Raw genomic sequence first — 26,799 nt, 5'->3', positions numbered from 1 at the left:
ATACTGTAAACATTTGTGAGTTATAAAATGTATCATTGCTGTAGGACCATCCTGCTGGATTTCCTGGCATCTACTGGTCTCTGCATACCTGTAATACACAAAGTACTGTGGTCAATCCAAAATCCAGTGATTTGCGCATGACTAAATAAGGTGCCCATCCACAACCAGCTTTGTGTAACTCCACAATGTGACGACAGCAAGGAGATGTCTCGGGGAAGGCATATAATTTCACCCTCTGATGATAGGAGTGAAGTGGATCGGGATTTGCCTTTTGCGGAATAGATTAAAACAACACTAAAATGCTCAAAGAAAAGTGCCCCCGCCGCTTATTTTTTTTTTAAAAAGGGAGATTTGCAACCCCACATAAATATCCGCCAGTTAGTGAATATAGGTGTGTATATGTACACAGTTCTGTCCACTGGTATTGGGCACACACACACATACAGCAAAGGAAACTGCACTGGGTCACTAAATAAATCATTTCGTGTTTTTTTAAAAACATGTATGTTGTGATATGTGCTTTGCAATCTGATAATAAATTCGTTTTTATCTAACGTCCTAGAGGATGCTGGGACTCCGTAAGGACCATGGGGAATAGACGGGCTCCGCAGGAGACATGGGCACTTTAAGAAAGACTTTGGACTCTGGGTGTGCACTGGCTCCTCCCTCTATGCCCCTCCTCCAGACCTCAGTTTTAGACTGTGCCCAGAGGAGAATGGGTGCACTGCAGGGAGCTCTCCTGAGTTTCCTGCTTAGAAAGCATTTTTGTTAGGATTTTTTCTCTTTTTCAGGGAGCACTGCTGGCAACAGGCTCCCTGCATCGAGGGACTGAGGGGAGAGGAGCAGACCTACTTAAATGATAGGCTCTGCTTCCTCGGCTACTGGACACCATTAGCTCCAGAGGGAGTGAACACAGGTTCGTCCTGGGCGTTCACCCCAGAGCCGCGCCGCCGTTCTCCTCACAGAGCCAGAAGAAACGAAGACAGAAGACGTCTAAGGCAGGAAGAAGCCTTCGGTGCTTCACTGAGGTAACGCACAGCACCGCAGCTGTGCGTCGTTGCTCCCATACACCTCGCACACTCCGGTCACTGTAAGGGTGCAGGGCGCAGGGGGGGCGCCCTGGGCAGCAATAAAACACCTCTCCTATGGCAAAAGTCTATATACATGTACAGGTGGGCACTGTACATGTATATAAAAGAGCCCCCGCCATTTTTTAGTAAGTTTGAGCGGGACAGAAGCCCGCCGCCGAGAGGGCGGGGCTTCTCCCTCAGCACTCACCAGCGCCATTTTCTCTCCACAGCACCGCTGAGAGGAAGCTACCCGGACTCTCCCCTGCTTGACACACGGTGAAAGGGGGTTTTAAAGTAGAGGGGGGGCACATTATTGGCGTTTATACATTAAGCAGCGCTACTGGGTGAACATTCTGTGTTTCTCTCCAGGGTTATATAGCGCTAGGGTGTGCTGGCATACTCTCTCTCTGTCTCTCCAAGGGGCCTCAGGGGAACCTGTCTTCAGAAAAGAGATTCCCGGTGTGTGTGAAGTGTGTCGGTACGTGTGTGTCGACATGTTTGACGAGGAAGGCTCACCTAAGAAGAAGGGGGAGTGCATGATTGTCAGGTCGCCGTCGGCAACGCCGACGCCGGATTGGGTGGATATGTGGAACGTCTTGAATGCAAATGTAAATTTACTGCATAAAAGATTAGACAAGGCTGAAGCTAGGGATCAGTCAGGTAGTCAGACCATGCCTGTCCCTGTGGCACCAGGACCTCTGGGGTCTCAGAAACGCACCATATCCCAGATCACTGACACAGATACCGACACAGATACTGACTCTAGTGTCGACTATGAGGATGCAAAATTACAGCCAAAGGTGGCAAAAGGTATTCGTTACATGATTATTGCCATTAAAGAGGTTTTGCATATCACTGAGGAACCCCCTGTCCCTGACACGAGGGTTCACATGTATAAAGGGAAAAAGCCTGAGGTCACTTTTCTGTCCTCATTTGAGCTAAGCGACTTGCGCGAAAAGGCTTGGGAATCTCCAGATAGGAGACTATAAGTTCCCAAAAGGATTCTTATGGCGTATCCCTTTCCACAAAAGGACAGGATACGATGGGAATCTTCGCCTAAGGTAGACAAGGCGCTGACACGCTTATCCAAGAAGGTGGCACTGCCTTCTCAGGATACAGCTTCCCTCAAGGATCCTGCTGATCGTAAGTAGGAGGTTACCATGAAGCACATTTACACACATTCCGGTACTATCGTTAGACCGGCTATGGCATCGGCCTGGGTTTGTAGTGCTGTTTCAGCATGGACAGATTCCTTATCTACGGAATTTGACACCCTAGATAAGGATACCATTCTAATGACCCTAGAGCATATCAAAGATGCTGCTTTATATATGAGGGATGCTCAAAGAGACATTTGTTTACTAAGCTCCAGAATAAATGCTATGTCTATTTCTGCTAGGCGATTCTTGTGGACCCGACAGTGGACGGGGGATGCCGACTCAAAGCGGCATATGGAGTCGTTGCCTTACAAGGGGGAGGAGTTGTTTGGAGAAGGCCTCTCGGACCTTGTCTCTACTGCTACGGCCGGTAAATCGAATTTCTTACCTTATGTCCCCCCGCAGCATACTAAAAAGGCACCTCATTATCAAATGCAGTCCTTTCATTCCAATAAAAGCAAGAAGACCAGAAAAAGGTTTTTCTTCCGATGGAAAAGGCTCAGGAGCTCGTAGCCCTGGTCAGGAACCCATTAAAGCTAAAAAAGGTTTCAATGCATCACTGCACGCGTGTCCTGGGGAAGATGGTGGCATCGTACGAGTCTATCCCCTTCGGAAGGTTCCATGCGAGGACCTTTCAATGGGATCTACTGGACAAATGGTCCGGGTCCCATTTACAAATGCATCAGAGGATCACCCTGTCTCCCAGAGCCAGGGTATCTCTCCTGTGGTGGCTGCACAGTGCTCACCTCCTAGAAGGCCGCAAGTTCGGAATTCGGGACTGGATCCTGGTGACCACGGACGCAAGCCTCCGAAGTTGGGGAGCGGTCACACTGGGAAGAAATTTCAAAGTCTCTGGTCAAATCTAGAGACTGGTCTCCACATCAACGTCCTGGAGTTGAGGGCCATATACAACTCCCTACGCCAAGCGGAGGCATTGCTTCGGGACAAACCAGTTCTGATTCAGACAGACAATGTCACAGCAGTGGCTCATGTAAACCGCCAAGGCGGCACAAGGAGCAGATTGGCCATGGCAGAAGCGACCAGTATTCTTCGCTCGGCGGAAGACCATGTAAGCGCCCTATCATCAGTATTCATCCCGGGGGTAGACAACTGGGAAGCGGACTTCCTCAGCAGACACGACCTGCATCTGGGAGAGTGGGGACTTCATCAAGAAGTCTTCACACAGATCGTGGGTCGGTGGGGACTGCCTCAGATAGACATGATGGCGTCCCGTCTCAACAAAAAGCTAAAGCGGTATTGCGCCAGGTCAAGAGACCCTCAGGCGGTAGCGGTGGACGCTCTAGTGACACCTTGGGTGTTCAGATCGGTCTATGTGTTCCCTCCTCTACCTCTCATACCCAAGGTGTTGATAATAATAAGACTGAGAAGAGTCAGAACAATCCTCATTGTTCCAGATTGGCCACGAAGGACTTGGTATCCGGATCTGCAAGAGTTGCTCACAGAAGATCCGTGGCCTCTTCCTCTAAGACAGGACCTGCTGCAGCAGGGGCCCTGTCTGTTCCAAGACTTGCCGCGGCTGCGTTTGACGGCATGGCGGTTGAACGCCGGATCCTAGCGAAAAAAGGTATTCCGGAGGAGGTCATTCCTACCCTGATCAAGGCTAGGAAGGACGTGACATCGAAACATTATCACCGTATATGGAGAAAATATGTTTCTTGGTGTGAGGCCAGGACTGCTCCTATGGAGGAGTTCCATTTGGGTCGTCTGCTTCACTTCCTGCAAACAGGAGTGAATTTGGGCCTAAAATTAGGGTCCATAAAGGTCCAAATTTCGGCCTTATCCATTTTCTTTCAAAAAGAATTGGCCTCTCTTCCTGAAGTACAGACATTCGTGAAGTGGGTGCTGCATATTCAGCCTCCTTTTGTACCTCCGGTGGCGCCGTGGGATCTTAATGTGGTTTTAAGTTTCCTCAAGTCACCTTGGTTTGAACCACTCAAAACAGTGGAGTTGAAATATCTCACTTGGAAAGTGGTCATGTTGTTGGCCTTGGCTTCTGCGAGGCGTGTTTCGGAATTAGCGGCTTTGTCACATAAAAGCCCCTATCTGGTTTTCCACGTGGATAGGGCAGAATTGAGGACTCAACCTCAATTTCTGCCTAAAGTGGTCTCTTCTTTTCATATGAATCAACCTATTGTCGTGCCTGTGGCTACGCGTGACTTGGAGGATTCCGAGTCCCTTGATGTGGTCAGGGCTTTGAAGATTTATGTGGCCAGAACAGCGAGGGTCAGGAAGACTGATGCGCTGTTTGTTCTGTATGCAGCCAACAAAGTTGGCGCGCCTGCTTCAAAGCAGACTATTGCTCGCTGGATCTGTAACAGGATTCAGCAGGCACATTCTACGGCAGGATTGCCATTGCCTAAATCGGTTAAGGCCCATTCCACTAGGAAGGTGGGCTCTTCTTGGGCGGCTGCCCGAGGGGTCTCGGCATTACAGTTGTGCCGAGTAGCTACTTGGTCGGGGTCAAACACCTTTGCAAAGTTCTATAAATTTGATACCCTGGCTGAGGAGGACCTCCTGTTTGCTCAATCGGTGCTGCAGAGTCATCCGCAATCTCCCGCCCGTTTGGGAGCTTTGGTATAATCCCCATGGTCCTTACGGAGTCCCAGCATCCTCTAGGTCGTTAGAGAAAATAAGATTTTACACTTACCGGTAAATCTATTTCTCTGACGTCCTAGTGGATGCTGGGACTCCGTCAGGACCATGGGGAATAGCGGCTCCGCAGGAGACAGGGCACAAAATTTAAAAGTTTGACCACTAGGTGGTGTGTACTGGCTCCTCCCCCTATGACCCTCCTCCAAGCCTCAGTTAGGTTTTTGTGCCCGTCCGAGCAGGGTGCAATCTAGGTGGCTCTCCTAAAGAGCTGCTTAGAAAAAGTTTGTTAGGTTTTTTATTTTCAGTGAGTCCTGCTGGCAACAGGCTCACTGCAACGAGGGACTTAGGGGAGAAGAAGTGAACTCACCTGCGTGCAGGATGGATTTGCTTCTTAGGCTACTGGACACTAGCTCCAGAGGGACGATCACAGGTACAGCCTGGATGGGTCACCGGAGCCGCGCCGCCGACCCCCTTGCAGATGCCGAATAGAGAAGAGGTCCAGAAACCGGCGGCAGAAGACGTCTCAGTCTTCATGAGGTAGCGCACAGCACTGCAGCTGTGCGCCATTACTCTCCGCACACTTCACACCAGCGGTCACTGAGGGTGCAGGGCGCTGGGGGGGGGCGCCCTGGGCAGCAATGTAATATACCTATTCTGGCTAAAATATATCACATATAGCCCCTGGGGCTATATGGATGTATTTAACCCCTGCCAGGTTCCAAAAAAAACCGGGAGAAGAAGCCCGCCGAAAAGGGGGCGGGGCCTATTCTCCTCAGCACACAGCGCCATTTTCCTGCCCAGCTCCGCTGCGAGGAAGGCTCCCAGGACTCTCCCCTGCACTGCACTACAGAAACAGGGTAAAAACAGAGAGGGGGGGCACTTATTGGCGATATTTATAATATTTGAGCTGCTATAAAGGGAACACACTTATTAAGGTTGTCCCTATATATATTTATAGCGCTTGGGTGTGTGCTGGCAAACTCTCCCTCTGTCTCCCCAAAGGGCTAGTGGGGTCCTGTCTTCTATCAGAGCATTCCCTGTGTGTCTGCTGTGTGTCGGTACGTGTGTGTCGACATGTATGAGGACGATGTTGGCGTGGAGGCGGAGCAATTGCCTGTAATGGTGATGTCACCCCCTAGGGAGTCGACACCAGAATGGATGGCTTTGTTTATGGAATTACGGGATAGTGTCAGCACGCTACAAAAGTCGGTTGACGACATGAGACAGCCGGCAAACCAGTTAGTACCTGTCCAGGCGTCTCAGACACCGTCAGGGGCTGTAAAACGCCCTTTACCTCAGTCGGTGGACACAGACCCAGACACTGACACTGAATCCAGTGTCGACGGTGAAGAAACAAACGTATTTTCCAGTAGGGCCACACGTTATATGATCACGGCAATGAAGGAGGCTTTGCATATCTCTGATACTGCAAGTACCACAAAAAGGGGTATTATGTGGGGTGTGAAAAAACTACCGATAGTTTTTCCTGAATCAGAGGAACTGAATGAAGTGTGTGATGAAGCGTGGGTTACCCCAGATAGAAAACTGCTAATTTCAAAGAAGTTATTGGCATTATACCCTTTCCCGCCAGAGGTTAGGGCGCGCTGGGAAACACCTCCTAGGGTGGATAAGGCGCTCACACGCTTATCAAAGCAAGTGGCGTTACCGTCTCCTGATACGGCCGCCCTCAAGGATCCAGCTGATAGGAGGCTGGAGAATACATTAAAAAGTATATACACACATACGGGTGTTATACGGAGACCAGCAATCGCCTCAGCCTGGATGTGCAGTGCTGGCGTGGCTTGGTCGGAGTCACTGTCTGAAAATATTGATACCCTGGATAGGGACAGTATTTTACTGACTATAGAGCAGTTAAAGGATGCATTTCTTTATATGCGAGATGCACAGAGAGATATTTGCACTCTGGCATCAAGAGTAAGTGCGATGTCCATATCTGCCAGAAGAAGTTTATGGACGCGCCAGTGGTCAGGTGATGCGGATTCCAAACGACATATGGAAGTATTGCCGTATAAGGGGGAGGAATTATTTGGGGTCGGTCTATCGGATCTGGTGGCCACGGCAACGGCCGGAAAATCCACCTTTTTACCCCAGGTCACCTCCCAGCAGAAAAAGCCGCAGGCTTTTCAGCCGCAGTCCTTTCGTTCCTATAAGAACAAACGAGCAAAAGGACATTCCTATTTGCCCCGAGGCAAAGGAAAGGGTAAGAGACTGCAACAAGCAGCTCCTTCCCAGGAGCAGAAGCCCTCCCCGGCTTCTACAAAGGCGTCAGCATGACGCTGGGACCTTACAAGCAGACTCAGGGGCGGTGGGGGGTCGCCTCAAACATTTCAGCGCACAGTGGGCTCACTCGCAGGTGGACCCCTGGATCCTGCAGGTAGTATCTCAGGGTTACAGGTTGGAATTCGAGAAGTCCCCTCCTCGCCGTTTCCTAAAGTCTGTTTTGCCAACGTCTCCCTCCGACAGGGCGACGGTATTGGAGGCCATTCACAAGCTGTATTCTCAGCAGGTGATAGTCAAGGTACCCCTCCTACAACAGGGACAGGGGTATTACTCCACGCTATTTGTGGTACCGAAGCCGGACGGCTCGGTAAGACCGATTCTAAATCTAAAATCTCTGAACCTGTACATACAAAAATTCAAGTTCAAGATGGAGTCACTCAGAGCAATGATAGCGAATCTGGAAGAAGGGGATTTTATGGTGTCCTTGGACATCAAGGATGCTTACCTTCATGTTCCAATTTGTCCTTCACACCAAGGGTACCTCAGGTTCGTGGTCCAAAACTGTCATTATCAGTTTCAGACGCTGCCGTTTGGATTGTCCACGGCACCCCGGGTCTTTACCAAGGTAATGGCCGAAATGATGATCCTTCTTCGAAGAGAAGGCGTTTTAATTATCCCTTACTTGGACGATCTCCTGATAAGGGCAAGATCCAGAGAACAGCTGGAGGTCGGAGTAGCACTAACCCAAGTAGTGCTCCAACAACACGGGTGGATTCTGAATTTTCCAAAATCCCGACGACACGTCTGTTGTTCCAAGGGATGATTCTGGACACTGTTCAGAAAAAGGTATTTCTTCCGGAGGAGAAAGCCAGGGAGTTATCCGATCTAGTCAGGAACCTCCTAAAACCAGGAAAAGTATCTGTGCATCAATGCACAAGAGTCCTGGGAAAAATGGTAGCTTCTTACGAAGCGATTCCATTCGGCAGATTCCATGCACGAACTTTTCAGTGGGATCTGCTGGACAAATGGTCCGGATCGCATCTGCAGATGCATCAGCGGATAAAATTGTCCACAAGGACAAGAGTGTCTCTGCTATGGTGGTTGCAGAGTGCTCATCTGTTAGAGGGCCGCAGATTCGGCATACAGAACTGGGTCCTAGTGACCACGGATGCCAGCCTGAGAGGCTGGGGAGCGGTCACACAGGGAAGAAACTTCCAGGGCGTGTGGTCAAGCCTGGAGACGTCTCTTCACATAAATATACTGGAGCTAAGAGCGATCTACAATGCTCTAAGCCTGGCAAAACCTCTGCTTCAGGGTCAGCCGGTGTTGATTCAGTCGGACAACATCACGGCAGTCGCCCACGTAAACAGACAGGGCGGCACAAGAAGCAGGAGGGCAATGGCAGAAGCTGCAAGGATTCTCCGCTGGGCAGAAAATCATGTGTTAGCACTGTCAGCTGTGTTCATCCCGGGAGTGGACAACTGGGAAGCAGACTTCCTCAGCAGACACGATCTGCACCCGGGAGAGTGGGGACTTCATCCAGAAGTCTTCCACATGATTGTGGTCCATTGGGAAAGACCAATGGTGGACATGATGGCGTCCCGCCTCAACAAAAAACTGGACAGGTATTGCGCCAGGTCAAGAGACCCTCAGGCAATAGCTGTAGATGCTCTGGTAACACCATGGGTGTACCAGTCAGTGTATGTGTTTCCTCCTCTGCCTCTCATACCAAAAGTACTGAGAATTATACGGCAAAGGGGAGTAAGAACGATACTCGTGGCTCCGGATTGGCCAAGAAGAACTTGGTACCCGGAACTTCAGGAGATGCTCACGGAAGATCCGTGGCCTCTACCTCTAAGACGGGACCTGCTTCAGCAGGGACCGTGTCTATTCCAAGACTTACCGCGGCTGCGTTTGACGGCATGGCGGTTGAACGCCGAATCCTAAGGGAAAAAGGCATTCCGGAAGAGGTCATCCCTACCCTGGTAAAAGCCAGGAAGGAGGTGACTGCACAACATTATCACCGCATTTGGAGAAAATATGTTGCGTGGTGTGAGGCCAGGAAGGCCCCGACGGAGGAATTTCAACTGGGTCGATTCCTACATTTCCTGCAAACAGGATTGTCTATGGCCTCAAATTAGGGTCCATTAAGGTTCAAATTTCGGCCCTGTCGATTTTCTTCCAGAAAGAATTGGCTTCAGTTCCTGAAGTCCAGACTTTTGTAAAAGGAGTACTACATATACAGCCCCCGGTTGTGCCCCCAGTGGCACCGTGGGATCTTAATGTAGTTTTGGATTTTCTCAAATCCCATTGGTTTGAGCCACTGTCAAGGCCCATTCCACAAGGAAGGTGGGCTCATCTTGGGCGGCTGCCCGAGGGGTCTCGGCATTACAACTCTGCCGAGCAGCTACGTGGTCAGGGGAGAACACGTTTGTAAAATTCTACAAATTTGATACCCTGGCTAAGGAGGACCTGGAGTTCTCTCATTCGGTGCTGCAGAGTCATCCGCACTCTCCCGCCCGTTTGGGAGCTTTGGTATAATCCCCATGGTCCTGACGGAGTCCCAGCATCCACTAGGACGTCAGAGAAAATAAGATTTTACTTACCGATAAATCTATTTCTCGTAGTCCGTAGTGGATGCTGGGCGCCCATCCCAAGTGCGGATTGTCTGCAATACTTGTACATAGTTATTGTTACAAAAAAATCGGGTTGTTATTGTTGTGAACCGTCTGTTCAGAGGCTCCTACGTTTGTCATACTGTTAACTGGGTTCAGATCACAAGTTGTACGGTGTGATTGGTGTGGCTGGTATGAGTCTTACCCGGGATTCAAAATCCTTCCTTATTGTGTACGCTCGTCCGGGCACAGTATCCTAACTGAGGCTTGGAGGAGGGTCATAGGGGGAGGAGCCAGTACACACCACCTAGTGGTCAAACTTTTAAATTTTGTGCCCTGTCTCCTGCGGAGCCGCTATTCCCCATGGTCCTGACGGAGTCCCAGCATCCACTACGGACTACGAGAAATAGATTTATCGGTAAGTAAAATCTTATTTTCTCGTAGTCCGTAGAGGATGCTGGGCGCCCGTCCCAAGTGCGGACTTCTTCTGCAAGACTTGTATATAGTTATTGCTTACATAAGGGTTATGTTATAGTTTCATCGGTTTAGACCGAGACTATGTTGTTTGTTCATACTGTTAACTGAGTAGTTATCACAAGTTATACGGTGTGATTGGTGTGGCTGGTATGAATCTTGCCCTGGGATCCCAAAAATCCTTTCCTCGTACTGTCCATCTCCTCTGGGCACAGTTTCTCTAACTGAGGTCTGGAGGAGGGGCATAGGGGGAGGAGCCAGTGCACACCCAGAGTCCAAAGTCTTTCTTAAAGTGCCCATGTCTCCTGCGGAGCCCGTCTATTCCCCATGGTCCTTACGGAGTCCCAGCATCCTCTACGGACTACGAGAAATAGATTTACGGGTAAGTGTAAAATCTTATTTTTTTATAACCCCAACTGATTAGTGCAACCTGTGCAGTTTATTTTGTGGATTAGTTGCACAACCAAACTTTATGCTTTTAATTCTTATTTTTTCAGGGGGCAATTCAGTTGTATTTTTGGGAGCCCAAAGTAATGGATGCCCATCTTAGCAATTCAGTTGTTGGTTTAATCGGGCACCCATTACGTCTGATGCACCCAGAAACATTGGGTCTAGCCACGCAAATTAATTAAACCTAATTAAAGTCTCGGCTGCAACATGAAAAGTGTCGTTTGGGCCCCCAAACGGGATGCTTTTCGCGAGCTGAAATGTCGTTGTCTCTTCCCCCTCACATTTCCAAACGGAGCAGCAATTGAATCGCTTTATAAGGCACCATCTAGGGGCAGCCACGGGGGGAAACAATTGAATCGCCCCCTAGTGTGACAAGTTTCTGGTGATGAGAAGGTGGAACTTACACAGTCCTGTCTTGTAAAACCTACTTACAGTACTTTGTCTGCTATCACTTTTGGCCTGTACCCCTCATTAATTTAAGGTTTCCTATTTTTATCCCAATCTATTCTCCTTTGACTTCTATTCATGTGTTATTCAATCACTGAAAGTTAGGGGACATGTGCCTTGCAGGTCTGTGTGCACAGTTAGAAAGCCTTGTGTACCAGGGGCACTGATAAGTTTCTGTACATGTATCTTGTACCTGGAATTTGTACCGCGGAGCTAAGAAATGCACTTAATGGTAAAGCAACACACTTGCCCTTACATATATATATACATATACATATATATAAGTAGCTAAGAAACCTTTCTAGACCAGCCGATAAAGCAGCAGCTTATCTGCCTAAAGAATGCTGTGCTGATCACAAGTTTATATATCACTATTATCGCTAACACTATTGTTATATCACTTGTGTTATTGTCATAGCATTTTTAGAAACTATTAAGTTGATGTCATTTTTCAGCATAATAACTACAATTACGCGACTGGGAGCTGCAGACAGATGCCTTTTTTTATCTGTTGCTAATTGCAGCAAATGATAAAAGCATAACATAGGGGGTAATTCTAAGTTGATCGCAGCAGGAAATTTTTTAGCAGTTGGGCAAAACCATGTGCACTGCAGGGGAGGCAGGTGTAACATGTGCAGAGAGAGATAGATTTGGGTGTGGTGAGTTCAATCTGCAATCTAATTTGCAGTGTAAAAATAAAGCAGCCAGTATTTACCCTGCACTTAAACAAAATAACCCACCCAAATCTAACTCTCTCTGCACATGTTATATCTGCCCCCCTGCAGTGCACATGGTTTTGCCCAACTGCTAAAAAATTTCCTGCTGCGATCAACTTGGAATTACCCCCATAGGCAATTGATCGGAGCAATGTCAATTGTACATATAGTAACTTTGTATTAAATCCCACAGACTGCATATTGGCTGATACAGGTTGCGATGGAAGAAGTGCTTATTGGGACTACATAATTGGAGCATCCCCATAACATACACTCAGTGGGGATGGTATTACTGGCATACTGTCAGTGGGGATGGTATTACTGCTTTATCATTAGGTCATGGAGGACTATCGTCAGGTTCCACTACTAGTGCCTGAAGTTTGTTCATTGTAGTTGTTGGCCACTCCATAGCTTTGGGGGATGGGATGAGCAGGACAGTATGAATGTAGTACTACTTACATTTCTCTGACGTCCTAGTGGATGCTGGGAACTCCGTAAGGACCATGGGGAATAGCGGGCTCCGAAGGAGACTGGGCACATCTAAGAATAAATTAGGACTACCTGGTGTGCACTGGCTCCTCCCTCTATGCCCCTCCTCCAGACCTCAGTTAGAATTATGTGCCCGGCCGAGCTGGTTGCACACTAGGGGCTCCCCTGAGCTCCTAGAAAAGAAAGTATATATTTAGGTTTTTTATTTTCAGTGAGATCTGCTGGCAACAGACTCACTGCTACGACGGACTTAGGGGAGAGAAGCGAACCTACCTGCTTGCAGCTAGCTTGGGCTTCTAGGCTACTGGACACCATTAGCTCCAGAGGGATCGAACACAGGCCCAGCCTCGGTCGTCCGGTCTCGGAGCCACGCCACCGTCCCCCTTGCAGAGCCAGAAGCAAGAAGAATGCCCAGGAAATCGGCTGCTGAAGACTCCGGTCTTCATTAAGGTAGCGCACAGCACTGCAGCTGTGCGCCATTGCTCCCCATGCACACCACACACTCCGGTCACTGATGGGTGCAGGGCGCTGGGGGGGGGGGGGGAATGTAGTACTACTTACATTTCTTTGTGAGATGGTAGGGGGACATTTACCATGCTATAGGCTGGTGTTTCCCAAACCTGGTTCTCATGCCTCTTTCAGAGTCCAGACATTAGTGATATCCCTGCTTCAGCACAGGTAGGTAACTGAAACTGACAGGTAATAATTAAGCCACCTGTGCTCATACATGGCTATCCATAGTACCTGGACTTTGAGTGGGTCATGAGCTTCATGAAACACTCCTGTAGGATCACACAGAGACATGAGTATTTATTTTTTACAAAAGAATTGAGGAGGGGTGATACACTAATATCAATAAGCAAACTAATAGTGCGTACACACTGGCCGATATATCGGCCGTTCTCTTGAACGGCCGATATATCTCGGGTCCGTCGGCCATTGTGTACGAGCGATGTGATCTCCATCGTTCACAGACATATCGTATTGGCCCTGCTGCACAGCCGATGGCAGATTATATCGTTAGATATATTGGTACGTCGGTGTGTGTGTGTACGGACGGTCAGCTGACCGCCCGTACACAAGCTGCAGGAGCTGGCGGTGACTGACAACTGAACTGGGTGGGCGTGTATAAATGCCTGCCCAGTTCATGACGTCAGTCCCCGACGGATCAGACAGTGTGTATGAACAGCACACTGCCCGATCCGGCTTTAGATATATCTGCAGATCAATTGATCTGGAGATATATCTTCCAGTGTGTACTCAGGATCAGTTTTGAGCTTATGTTAAAAGGGGTGTGATTTGTGGAATGTTTCTTCTTTAATTTTGAATGTATACACAGGCCCCTGGGTGCCAGAGAGGGGGGGAGGGGGAGGACACATTGCACACCATGCACCCATATATAGTAAGTTATACTTACCTCTCCTGAGTCCTGTATCTGGCACAAACCCAGAGTCTGTTCTGGTTGACAGCACGGTTGGCGTAGTGTTTAGCATTACTGCCTCACGGCATTGAAGTCATAAGTTCTATTGCTGACCAGGGCACTATTTTTGTTGAATTTGTACTGTATGTTTGCCTTGTTTTTTGTGAGTTTCCTCTCACACTCCAAAACCATACTGGTAGGTGGATTGGGGTAGATACAGTGCAATGAACAGCACCAGTTTTACAGAGGTATCTTGTGTGCTTTCACATTGTGCGTGCTCCAGAGCTGATTGTACTTGACCATGGACGATACAATACGTAAGTCAGCCGCATCTTGCAGCTGAAGGAGCATATGTGGGTAGTATTGTGACATTTGCACGTCATCTAAATGTCTTGATGGAATTATGCGCTTATAAGAGTTGTGCATACACATAAATATGTCTTTTTTTTCAGATGGATATGGGTTGGTTCACTGAGGCCAGTATGAAACCAAGCCTATTAATAGGAGTGGTCTGGCCGCAGAGATGCATGTAACTCTGCATACAGGCCAATATCCATATTTAGTCCCGTGCACATGATTGTGGGTGCATTTATCCATCGCTGCATCTGCCACTGTATATGTACATGTGTGTGCATAACTGATACACATACAATATATAAAAATAACATGTCAATGAGTTATAAGCCAAAATCTGTGTTTTCTGAACATGCATTTTTGCAGCCATGACAAAGTGTCTTGCAGCGTTTTACAGAGCATTGCATGTACGTGAGAGCATTAAAACCCGTGGGCAGATGTATTAAGCCTGTAGAAGTGATAAAGCAGTGATAAGTGGAAGGTGATAACGCACCAGCCAATCAGCTCCAATATCTAAATTGACAGGAGCTGATTGGTTGTTATCACCTTGCATTTATCACTGCTTTATCACTTCTCCAGGCTTAATACATCTGCCCCCTGGTCTGGGAGGTTTAATTTACCCATCATAACATATGACAACCCGTATAAGTATTTTTTTTTTTTTTTTATATCTTTGCTGTTACAACGATGTCAAACACTGTTCAACTGCTTCGGATTACCTCCGGATTACGCAGCGGATGTAAGAAGTTATGCAAATGTCACAGGAGCTGTCTTTTCTATTGTGATGCCCCTGTCAGCTTCTCAGATCTGCCGCTTGCGTCCACATATGCTGGCTGCGACACGCCCCCAGCTGCAACAGGCCTGCATTTTAGTAATCACTCCCTGGGACTTCCCCCAATCAGCCCCTATCTGTCAGTCACCCTGCGACTAAGTCCACACACGACCTCAATCACAAGACCACAGCAGACAAATCATCGGCTATATGTAAAAAATTCAAAACCGCAGCCACCTCTGAATCCGGCCCATTAGCCACTTTTAATCTGAAAATCAAAACCCTTGCCAGATCCCCTAGGACAGTGATGACAGACCTGATTGTGTGTGTCATACACAATGTATCTGTTCTTCCAGTTCTTGCCAACCATGAAGGATATTTAGACCAAGATAATGTTCCTAGCAATCACTGCAGAATAGAGGCCGTTAGGGCAGATTTACAGTGAGGTGCTAAAGGGAGACTCTGCATAATTTGTTCTATTTCGCCAGTGGCACTATGCCAATAGTAAGTTTTCTGCACTGGGTATAAACTTAAGAAATTATTGTTGCATAAATGTATCATGGCGAGACAATCAAGTGTTTGTTTTTGTGTTTTTTTTATTATACATTTACTTTTTGCCCAACATGCCTGGGCTTGGTATGTACATGAGCGGTTTGCGGTTGGCTGCTTTGTGTTTTACCTGTTAAATAGTAAATGCAAACACCCTGTTCCTGCCAGCGTTATTTGGAGCAGGCGAGTTCTGCAGCCAACTCTCTACTTGCTCTACCAGATGTAATACGTAAGCAACGCCCAACAAACTTTGAATTAGATGGGAAACTCAGCCAGATACTGGGGCTCATTTACTAATATCCCTGAACCTCTGCGAAACACAAAACACCAATTAACGTTTATATTTGCATTTCTATCTATCTGGTATTGCGAGATAATGAAAAAACTATGTAACTTATCAGGGTTTAGAGCTAAGTTCCATCTAATGACAACATTAAGCATTAAGTAGTAATGTCATGTTTTTTTAAATGTGTTGCGTTCTCTTTGTTGGGAGCTATGTTACCAGAAGATCATTCAGTAAACTCTGACTCTGTTTGTTATTCCTTCGTAAATGTGCTCTGGCTGTCAGTGACTCTGAAATGGTTGTTATTAATAGTTTATTTTTGTAGCGCCACCATATTATGCAGCACTTGACAGAATTTGTTTTAAACAAATGATGTGCTGTTAGATGGGTTCTCTGGACAGTCTTAAAAAGGAGAAGTGCCCAGTTTCTCTCCTTTACCCACCCTCAGCCCCAGCTCAGAGCCATAAGGCGTTTTAGAGGGAAAAAAAGGTATCTTCAGGTCACCCCTTTGCTAAGGCTAGGGGTGACCTTTTGACATCTTCACCCCCAAAAACAAGGTCCTTTACAGAGCAAAGGTCTTCTGGCTGAATTCCACAGCAAGGCTCGGTTGGCTCCCTTCCTCCACAAAGTCCTATGAAGATTTCACCTAGGAACTGGTTGTTCAAATCCCCCAATAAGTAAGGAGCCTCTGACAACATGGTGAGAGGGTCACTCGGGTTCTGGATAATAGACAGCCGGTAGGTTGACGTTATATGAAGGTCTAGAAGGTCAACATTGTTAAAGGTCGACATGTTCAAACTGTTGACATAACAATGGTCAGCAAACATACCGTCAACACAAGTTTTTTGTTTTACTTTCAATTTCTTCAACTTTTTCAGAATTTACCATCCCTGTGGACCACAATTAGTAATAGTAACCATTATAAAAAAAAAAAACACCTTTTCGAACATTTCCATGTCGACCTTTCACCCTGTTGACCTTTTGAACCTGTCAACCTTTTGGACTGTACTATTTTCATCACCCTTTTAACCCTGTCAACCTATTTTTTGTGATCTTTTAATCCACACCCATGATTCTCTCCAACCCCTTAAGAAAACAAAAACCTAGATCATACCTCCCAACATGACCCTCTCCTGGAGGGACACAATGCCCTGCTCCTGGACTTCCCTCTTAATTAATGATTGCCATCACCTGTGCTGAAACACCTTTCTTATCCATTAACCTGTTCAACACAGGTGCCGGCAATCATTAATTAAGAGAAAAGTCCAGAAGCAGAGCATTTTGTCCCCCCTGGAGAGGGCCATGTTGGGAGGTATGCTAGATGGTGAGGTGTAGATGCAAAAAATGTGCCTTTCGACCAAGAATATAAAAATTGTCCTTGCCCCTACCAGTGGGCTAAGGTAAAGGAAAAATTGTGCTGCTTGAAAATTAACAGTTCATAGTACAAAATGCTTCATGCAGTGCAAAGTTGGAGGTTGTCACTAGAGCACAGGTTCTCAAACGCGGTCCTCAGGACCCCACAGTGCATGTTTTGCTGGTCAACCAGCACGTTCACAGGTGTATTCATTACTTATTGACACATTTTAAAAGGTTCACAGGTGGAGCTAATTATTTCACGTGTGATTTTGTAAGGAGACCTGCAAAACATGCACTGTGTGGGGTCCTGAGGACCTAGTTTGAGAACCTGTGCACTAGAGCATAGGTCTGAAAACTCGGTCCTCATTACCCCACACAGTGCATGTTTTGCAGGTAACCCAGCAAATGCACAGGTGTATTAATTACTCACAGACACATTTTAAAAGGTCCGCAGGTGGAGTTAATTATTTCACTTGCGATTCTGTGAGGAGACCTGCAAAACATGCACTGTGTGGGGTAATGAGGACAGAGTTTGCAGACCTATGAACTAGAGCTTAAGTTCTCAAACTCGGTCCTCAGGACCCCACACAGTGCATGTTTTGCAGGTAACCCAGCAGGTGCACAGGTGTATTCATTACTCACTGACACATTTTTAAAGGTTCACAGGTGGAGTTAATTATGTCACTTGTGATTTTGTGAGGAGACCTGCAAAACATGCACTGTGTGGGGTCCTCAGGACCGAGTTTGAGAACCTGTGCACTAGAGGATCTTCGGGCAGCACCAGCTCTGATGCCATTGGGAGGACACAGCACAGTGGGATTCAGGCAGCTAGCCTCTTGGAACAGGAGATGGCCCATTGCCTACTGGGGTTACCTTTATGTCCCACAGAGTAATTGGGCATTTGCACTAGGTCATATCCAAAAGGCAGAGAAATCACCGATTTACTCTTATTGGGCATCACAGACAGTGTACTGGTTAGCATTACTGCCTCACAGCACTGAGGTCATGGGTTTGCTTCTGTGTGGAGTTTGCATATTCTCCCTGTGCTTGTGTGGATATACTCTGGGTACTCCGGTTTCCTCCCACAATCCAAAAATATACTGGTAAGTTAATTGGCATTCAGTAAAATGAGTGTGTGTTGGGTGTACATGTGGTATGGAATATAGATTGTAAGCTCCACTCGGGCAGGGATTGATGTAAATTACCAAATATTTTCTGTAAAGCGCTGCGGAATATGTGTGCGCTATGTAAATAACTGGTAATAATAATGTTCAGTTGTTATGCTGCACCTGATCTACCATCTAAAGTGACTGGAGATCGCGGGGCGATATTCAGTTGTTTTTATTTATTGCACTGATCACGCTCATTAGTGTCGGGTAGCGGCTAAAGCCAACTAAACTAATGGGCGCGTTGTGGAAAGTCCTGTCCCAAACGGGCCCCTTTTTGCTCATTTCACCCACCGAGTGTAGCGAGCTGAAATGATGTTAGAGCACTTGTCGGCAGAAACAATGAAATAGCTGCCGGCGGGAGCACACTGGTACAGGAGAGGATCTTGTACGTCTTTATTCTCTGTCACACACTTACTAACCTACCAGTATGTTTTGACGGTGGGAGGAAACCTGCAAATTCCACACGGTTAGTTACAAAAGCAAGTTTAGGCTGCCTGGTGCTGTGGGTATTGGCAAGGGCGCATCTAAGTTGAATAAGGCTCACATGCAAAGAGGCGGGCTGGCATGCAGGTAGAAGGGCAATTTATTGACACCTGGGAATGCAATAAAAGAAAGAACAGCACCGCTTATTGTTGAAAGTTGGCACATGAAACAAATGGGATTAAATGAACTTCCTTTATTAAGTCCAATGGCAATTAAACAAAATGAACATACACACAGTCACAGTGCATCAGGCACATACATAATGTATCGCATACCACAAATTAATGACGTTTCGGGTACCACATGCATGGCCTCAGGCTAAATAAAGGCAGTTCATTTAAATGTTTTGCAGGATGTGCTGTTTGCTACAAAGCAGTGGTGCTGCCTGTTACTTTTGTCACATCACCTGTTGCTGGAGGTTGTGTAGGTTGTGGAGTCTCCGCTCTGATTGCAAAGTGCTGGCCATGAAACATAACTTGTAGCTGGTTTGCCTCTTTGCCAGATGACACCTTGGCAGTTCTTAATGACGTGGTCCTTTGTCATAGCCATGGTTACAGGGGCACTGCTGCTGGCTTATCCCAGCTCCTCTGTTTCTTTGGTTTGTAGATTTTAGTGTAAGTTGTACCATGGTACAGAAGCCCCCACATATGCTAACAAAAGCTATCCTGTATGTATGTATATGTGCGTGTATGTATGTATGTGTATGTATGTATGTATGTATGTATGTATATGTGTATATATATATATATATATATATATATATGTAGAAAGAAATCGGCGGCACTCCAGGGTTTAGTCAAACAAAACTTGTGTATTAAAGCATCACAAGATACAATACAAAACCGACGTTTCGGGGCCCAAAGCCCCTTCTTCAAGGCTTTGGGCCCCGAAACGTCGGTTTTGTATTGTATCTTGTGATGCTTTAATACACAAGTTTTGTTTGACTAAACCCTGGAGTGCCGCCGATTTCTTTCTACATATCAACATTGTCACGGAGGGCACCCAGGCCCATTACACATCGTATCCAGTGAGTGCCGGGCTATCCCACAGTGTATGTATGTATATATATATATATATATATATATATATAAAAACATACATACTACCAGTGCTTGGCACTCCAATCCGACTGTCCGCAACTTGCCTAGTACCAGTACCACAAAATAGACGTGCTGAAATCAGATATAAATGACGCGCTCAGTTCAATTGTGCAGCAAAATCAATACCACACCATAAGTATATGCCAGCGTTTCAAAACCCTTTATAGTGGTATTGATACTGTTGCTCAACTGGACATGGTGGCATCCATATCTGATGTATGTATGTGTGGAAGACGCTGGCGGGGAATCTGATCAGGGGGGGTAAGTTGATTGTTATAAAATGGTTTGTTTATCACTGTACACTTGTCCTGAAGACGGGGAGGTGGTCCCCGAAACGTTGGCCGTACTGAATACACTTTATTGATTTTTTTCACAAGTCTGCTGAGTGCCGCCTCATATTTGTTGTTTGTGAGTGTATATATATATTGTACACTCTAGGGGACGGGCAGGGTGCCGGTCCGTGAGGGGCACAAGCGTGCGCGCCAGAAAGGGGTGTGGTCATGCAAATAGGGGGCGTGGCCGATTACGCGTAGTACAAGTGGGCAGTTCAGCCCACAGACAGGAGCGTGGGCGGCCGGCGGCGTCACTGTTGGGGCGTGCCCAGCACCTACGGAGGTGCTGGGCTTCCCCCAAGCTCTCATGCTGAGAGGGCAGAAAGCGGGCGGCTGTTTTAGCAAGGAGCCGCAGAAAGGGCAGGGCGGGTTTTGCCCTTAAAAAATCGGGCAGGGCGTGGCGCCCTGCTAAAACAGCCTAGCGTGAACACTATATATATATGTGTGTGTGTGTGTGTGTGTGTGTGTGTGTGTGTGTGTGTGTGTGTGTGTGTATGTATATATACTGTATATGTATGTATGTATGTATGTATATACTTCAACATTTCAGGATGTAAAATACGGTCTTCAGGAAACAGCATACATGAAGTAAAGCACCATCTTCACAAGTCCTGCAGTGCCGCGTGTTCTTCTCCTTATTGGGGATACCTTTGTTCTACTACACATTTTTACAAGGGCACAAAGGCACTTTGATTCTTAGCACCCGAGTGCCGATCCGGCCGCTTTTCTTCTCTCTCTCTAATTAATGTGGATAGCTTTTGTTATGGAATACATATGAAATTCCGGCAGGCGGAATGCAGGCTGTCACTATACCGACAGTGGCATCCCGTCTGCCAGAATCCCGGTAGCCAGTCCCCTCATGGGCTTGCTGCACATTGGGCCTGGTGGCTCGCTTTGCTCGCCACAAGTTCTATTCCCACTCAGTGGCGTGGACCCACCAACAGTGTAGGAATACAGAGCGTTTGTCGGAATTCTGTCTTGCTGCATATCACCGGATGTCGGGACTCCTGTGTCGGTCTCCTGAACACTGGGATCCTGACAGCCGGTATGTTGACTGCATCCCGTCTTGATAAAATATTGATCTTCCTTTCTTTTAGCAGCTGTTTTGCATTGTTGTCTTGTTGAAAAAGGCTTTCCATAGTAAAACATTAACGTTAATTAGGTTAATGGAGATTGCTGCTTGTGGCATTGCTTTTTAGCAATATTATGTGAACAATATACATGATCATGTCATTTTTTTTACTTGGATTTTAATTTTTATGTTTCTTACCTATTTAATATGTTTTCAGAATGTTATGGACCAGTTCAACCCTGGACTAAGGAACCTTGTTAACTTAGGAAAAAATTATGAAAAAGCAGTTTCTGGTAAGTTTTCTACCAATATGACTGACCAAGTTTTATTATCAGGTTAAAGACTTCTGACCTTATTTCCCCCTGACATAGCTGGATATTTATAGGATTTTAAACAACATTTTGACCACTCCCCTGTTATACTGTAACCTAACATTGCTGTAAAGCCAGGTACACACTAGACCAGTGGTTCCTAAACTGTGTGCCTAGGCACCCTGGGGTGCCTCGGGATACTTGCAAGGGTGCCTTGGATTGGTTTCAAGAACCAATTCTAATATTTATGGTCAATGGGGGTAATTCAGACCTGATCATAGCAGCAAATTTGTTAGCAGTTGGGCAAAACCATGTGCACTGCAGGTGGGGCAGATATAACATTTGCAGAGAGAGTTAGATGTGGGTAGGTTATATTGTTTCTGTGCAGGGTAAATACTGGCAGCTTTATTTTTACACTGCAATTTAGATTTCAGTTTGAACACACCCCACCCAAATTTAACTCTCTCTGCACATGTTACATCTGCCCCACAACAGTGCACATGGTTTTGCCCAACTGCTAACAAATTTGCTGCTATGATCAGGTCTGAATTACCCCCAATGTAATAGGCAAAACCAGTGCTGGTGTCTTCCAATCATAAATTACGTGGACAACCAGAAGTGAATCCTGTCCCTTCCCACGTAATTGGACCCAAGGATGACATATAAACACAATTTACTTACTTTAATATTTTTTTTCTACATTTCTCAATAAGAAGCTTTTGGCCTAGGGGTGCCGTGAAAACAATTCTGATACTCTAGGGTTTGTGCGTACACACGGAGCGATTTTACGGACAACCAAACGATATATACGTGAGTCGTTCGACAAATTGCCAGCAGTCATATAACATTGGTGGGCAGCAGTGTAAAAATTGGTGGCATACATTGGTGGGCTGCAGTGTAAAAATTGTGTGGCATACATTGGTGGGCAGCAGAGTAAAAATGGTGGCATACATTGGTGGGCAGCAGTAAATACTGGGTTTCATGATCAGACGACATCGCTAGTGAGTCCCGTGGCAGCACGCATTGCTAGTGATATAGTGCGTACACACTTCACGGTCTTAAAAATTTGTAGTAACGAATGCTCGTTATCGGAAAATTTGTTAAATGCGGTCTTTTGCATTGTATACCCGGCTTTAGACACAAAAGACCCTTTTTTTTTTCTTTTGTATTAAAGCATCAAATGGTTCTTCACCTGTATCATATACAGTAACTCAGCAATATTCAGTCTTTTTAAGGTGCACAAGGCTGAGGTCAGAGCAGTGATGGGAGGCCCATGTCAGATTGGGTGCAGGAAGATTGTGGTGTGACATGAAGTTTATATACATCTTGGTTGCATTTCAGTAAACACTAACACTGGAAAGTATTCAGCAACAGGTGAAAATATTATATGTCCCCAGAGCACTAAGAGGTCCAACCTGTGTAGTGTGCTGTCCTGGGACTTTTTAGCTCCAAAGAGGACCTCTGCTACAGCTGGAAAGATATAGACAAATATCTCTAACTGGCCCTACACACTGGCCGATTACACTGAAAGATATGAACGATCTCGTTCATTAATGAATGTATGCATGAAAGATGCGCGGCTTCACACTCGTTCATAGTTGGTGCCGGCTCGTTTATGCTGCAAGCCAATATGGACAATATCGTCCATATTAGCATGCAGGGCCATATGGGGCCGGGTGATGGGGGAGTGTAGAAACTTCACTCCCCAGCCCCCCTCCACCCACCCCCGCCAGGGTATCAGTTGGCCATATCAGCAGTTGGGCACCTCGCCGGCCAATCGGCCTGTGTGTAGGGCCCATAAGAGCTAGAAGGTAAAACGGCCCCTGCTCGTACATGCTGGTAATGTACAATGCATAGGTACAGTAGCAAGAGATGATCATGTAAATGGGGAAGAAAGAAACATTCATGCTAGTTTACATAGGAGCTTTGCATCTGTGTAACCGCCATTCTGTTCTGTTACGCAGGGAGTTGTGACGGAACAGAGATAGATACAGGCAATGAGGGTCATTGGTTCTTATACAGAACGAATAATATATTTACATTGGTGTGTAACAGCATTGTGCAGATGTTCCTTCTTCCTGGAATAACCATAATATAAGGATCATCTGGATACAGGGTTCCTTTTCCACAATGTGTACACGTGTAACTCCTAGTGGCCTGTTTATTGCAGCCATTTAATATTATATTGCTGTGGCAGCTGTTTTATGCTCTGTTCACACAGTGAAAACTATTCAGGGCACCATAGGTATCTGGTCTCCCGCTACCGCTCCTTATATATTATATTATACTGTATATGTCTATTTGTTTTTTATTTATTTCGCTAACCCCAGAAAATGGTTATTTTCTAGGGATAGGACAATATCCCTATACGTTTTAGATGGAAATATTTTATATATTTATTTTATATTTGTTAGGTATTTACTTTTTGTTACTGCATACTGGTATGGCATTAGTAGAACTGGGATCCCGATTGTACTTATATATTTGCAATACGCATACTTATAAATACACATGTATGCACGTGTGACAGGGCTCTCATATCCTCCCTGACTTGCATATCTGTCAGTATTGCGGTATGACTCTGTATATTCTGGGACATATTATTTGCATATGTTTGTTTATTTCCTGAGTGTTAACCCTCTGTTGGACATTGTACTGTAAGAGAAAATTCAATGTAAACATAATTTGTTTATGAGATCTAAACACTGGACGTGTCAGTGTATAGACCACTGTAATTACTACTTTTACACACGATAAGCAACCTACAGGGCTTTTACATGCTTCTGCTTCTCAGGCGTTATTGTAGGCTTAAAATTAGGATGAATGGTTTATATTATGAGCTTGTTCCCACCATTGTGTTTTTGAAATGTTAACTCTGTTTAAAGGTTTACAATGGTTAGTTATTTACTGGTAACACAGGGATTCCGTAGTTTTATTGCTATAAGAAGATTATATGTGTGTATTGTATGATATATTACAATTGGTTTGTAATGTTTATATTGTATTTTTGGTACTGGTGTGACAAAATGGGAACCTGTTAGAATGCAGTGCGATCTGCTCGCTATACGGTATACCCTCTTCACACCAAAATCCCAGATCCAACCTGGGATTTGGAACATGATTCTATATCTCGGGTAATACCGCGGACAGACCCATTAGCATAAGTTAGTAACTATGGCTTCCGTCTCAGCCCCAATGTATTCAGTAAGTACAAAAGTTTCTTTCTTTGGAAGACTTTTTTTTCTCTCTCTCTCTCTTACGTCCTAGAGGATGCTGGGGTCTACATTGTACCATGGGGTATAGACTGGTCCCTTGGGAGCCATGGGAACTTTAAGACTTTAATAGTGTGGGCTGGCTCCTCGCTCTATGCCAGACTCCATTTAGAAAATGTGCCCGGTGGAGCCGGTCACAGCTAGGGGAGCTCCTAAGAGTTCTTTTAGTTTTATTGTTTTTTTTTTTAAAGAGTTAGGTACAGGGAGACTGCTGGCAACAGCCTCCCTGCTTCGTGGGACTTAGGGGGGAGTAGGATCCAACCCTTGAGGTTAATGGCCCATATCTCCGCTGACAGGACACTGAGCTCCTGAGGGTGATGATCGCAAGCCCCCAGGGCGACCGCTCACTCTCGTAGCACTGCCGCCACCCCCTAACAGAGCCAGAAGATGGAGTGGTGAGTATGACGCCTGTGCCCTGGTAAGTGGGTCACCGGCGGGAATGGTGGCATAAGGGTCGGAGCGCAGCGCTGACAGGCTGCGCTCCGGAGGGCTCAGCGGTACCATAGTGTGCGGAGCTGTGAGGGGCGCCCTGGGCCAGCGCAACACCCTAACACTAGTCAAAACTATGCTAACAGGGGCTAATCCCACTGTTAGCTGCAGCAAACCTCAGGCCAGTATAAACTAATAAGTGCGGGAAGATGCGCCATTACAGGGGGCGGGGCTTCTCAGAGTGGATCTAGCGCTTAACTGCGCCATTTTCTCCCTGCAGATCACATACAGAGACGCTGACAGGGAGCGCTGACCCTCCACATAACTCCAGCTATCCTGTGCAGTACCAGGGGGTTATAAAAGGGGGAGAGTGAGTGTTATTAACTGTTTAACCTATTAAGGTTACTCAGTCAGCGCCATGCATTTATCATATAACTGCCTACTGGGGCGCTGTGTGTGCTGGCTCCTTATTCTCTGTGTCTCTCTGAAGGTACTCTGGGGGAAATTGTGTCTGACATTTTCGTGTGTGTGTGTATGTTTATATATCTCCCATTATCATGTCTAGGGACTCTGTGTCTTGTGCTGCAGAGTGTGTGTCTTCTCCAGAGGAGTCTATTCCATGTACTCAGGAATGTAATGTACTGTCTCAGCCTTCTGAATCCGAACCCCAATGGGTGGCTTCTATTAAGGGAATGATATCCCAGATTTCATCTAGGATAGCTCATAATGAGACTGAAACTCAGGTATTGAAAAAATCTGTAGAGGTTTTGTCATTTTCTGCTCCCGCTACCTCATCCAAGACCCCTGATATATATCCTAAAAAGCGTGCTCTTGCCCAAATAATGCAAGTCGACATGGATACCGACTCTGATACAGGAGACGGTGAAGGGGATATCCTGGGGGGTGAAGCATCCCTTGCTAAGGGGGTGCAACTCATGAATGAGGCTATTAGGGACATTTTACAGATTACTATTAAGGTACCTGAGCAGGTAGAGGAGGCTTACTTTACTGACACTAAGAAATCCCCCCTTACATTCCCTGCATCTAAGGAATTAAATGCCTTGTTTTAAAAATCCTGGGAATATCCAGAGAACAAATTCCATATCCCTAAAAGGGTACTCACTGCTTTTCCTTTCCCTGAGGAGGATAGGAAAAAGTGGGAAAACCCGCTGGTAGTAGACGCTTCTGTTTCTAGATTGTCTAAGAAAGTGGTTTTGCCTGTCCCTGGGTCTACCGCTTTAAAAGAGCCGGCCGACTGCAAGATTGAGACTACACTCAAATCTTTATACACAGCAAATGGTGTAGCTTTAAGACCCACTATTGCTTGTGCATGGATTTCTAAAGCCATAGTAAAGCGGTCAGGCACTTTACTAGAGGAGATAGATTCTATGGATAGAAGTGACATTGAATTGTTTTTACGTCGCATACAGGATTCTGGTGGAAGCCATGAAAGACCTTGGACATCTGAATGCGAGAGCTTCTTCCATGGCTGTCTGGGCACGCAGAGGACTCTGGCTGCGCCAATGGTCTGCGGATGCGGAATCCAAGAAAAGTGTGGAGAACCTACCATTCACAGGTCAGGCTCTGTTTGGGGAAGCGTTAGATGCGTGGATCTCCACGGCAAC

The 26,799-nt window shown here is 46.4% G+C and overlaps 1 protein-coding gene across 2 annotated transcripts in view; it reads left to right on the top strand.

The window, feature by feature from the left end:
* Positions 1-26,799, top strand: part of BAIAP2L1 (BAR/IMD domain containing adaptor protein 2 like 1) — a 183,070-nt gene that overhangs the window by 42,557 nt on the left and 113,714 nt on the right. For both annotated transcript variants that reach the window (XM_063934503.1, XM_063934504.1), the window contains exon 2: positions 21,380-21,455. In XM_063934503.1, the coding sequence (XP_063790573.1) occupies positions 21,380-21,455 (76 nt within the window). The remainder of the gene's footprint in view (positions 1-21,379; positions 21,456-26,799) is intronic.

Source organism: Pseudophryne corroboree, chromosome 7, assembly GCF_028390025.1.
Source record: "Pseudophryne corroboree isolate aPseCor3 chromosome 7, aPseCor3.hap2, whole genome shotgun sequence".
Classification (NCBI taxonomy): domain Eukaryota; kingdom Metazoa; phylum Chordata; class Amphibia; order Anura; family Myobatrachidae; genus Pseudophryne; species Pseudophryne corroboree.
This window is presented reverse-complemented; position numbering and strand designations above follow the sequence as displayed.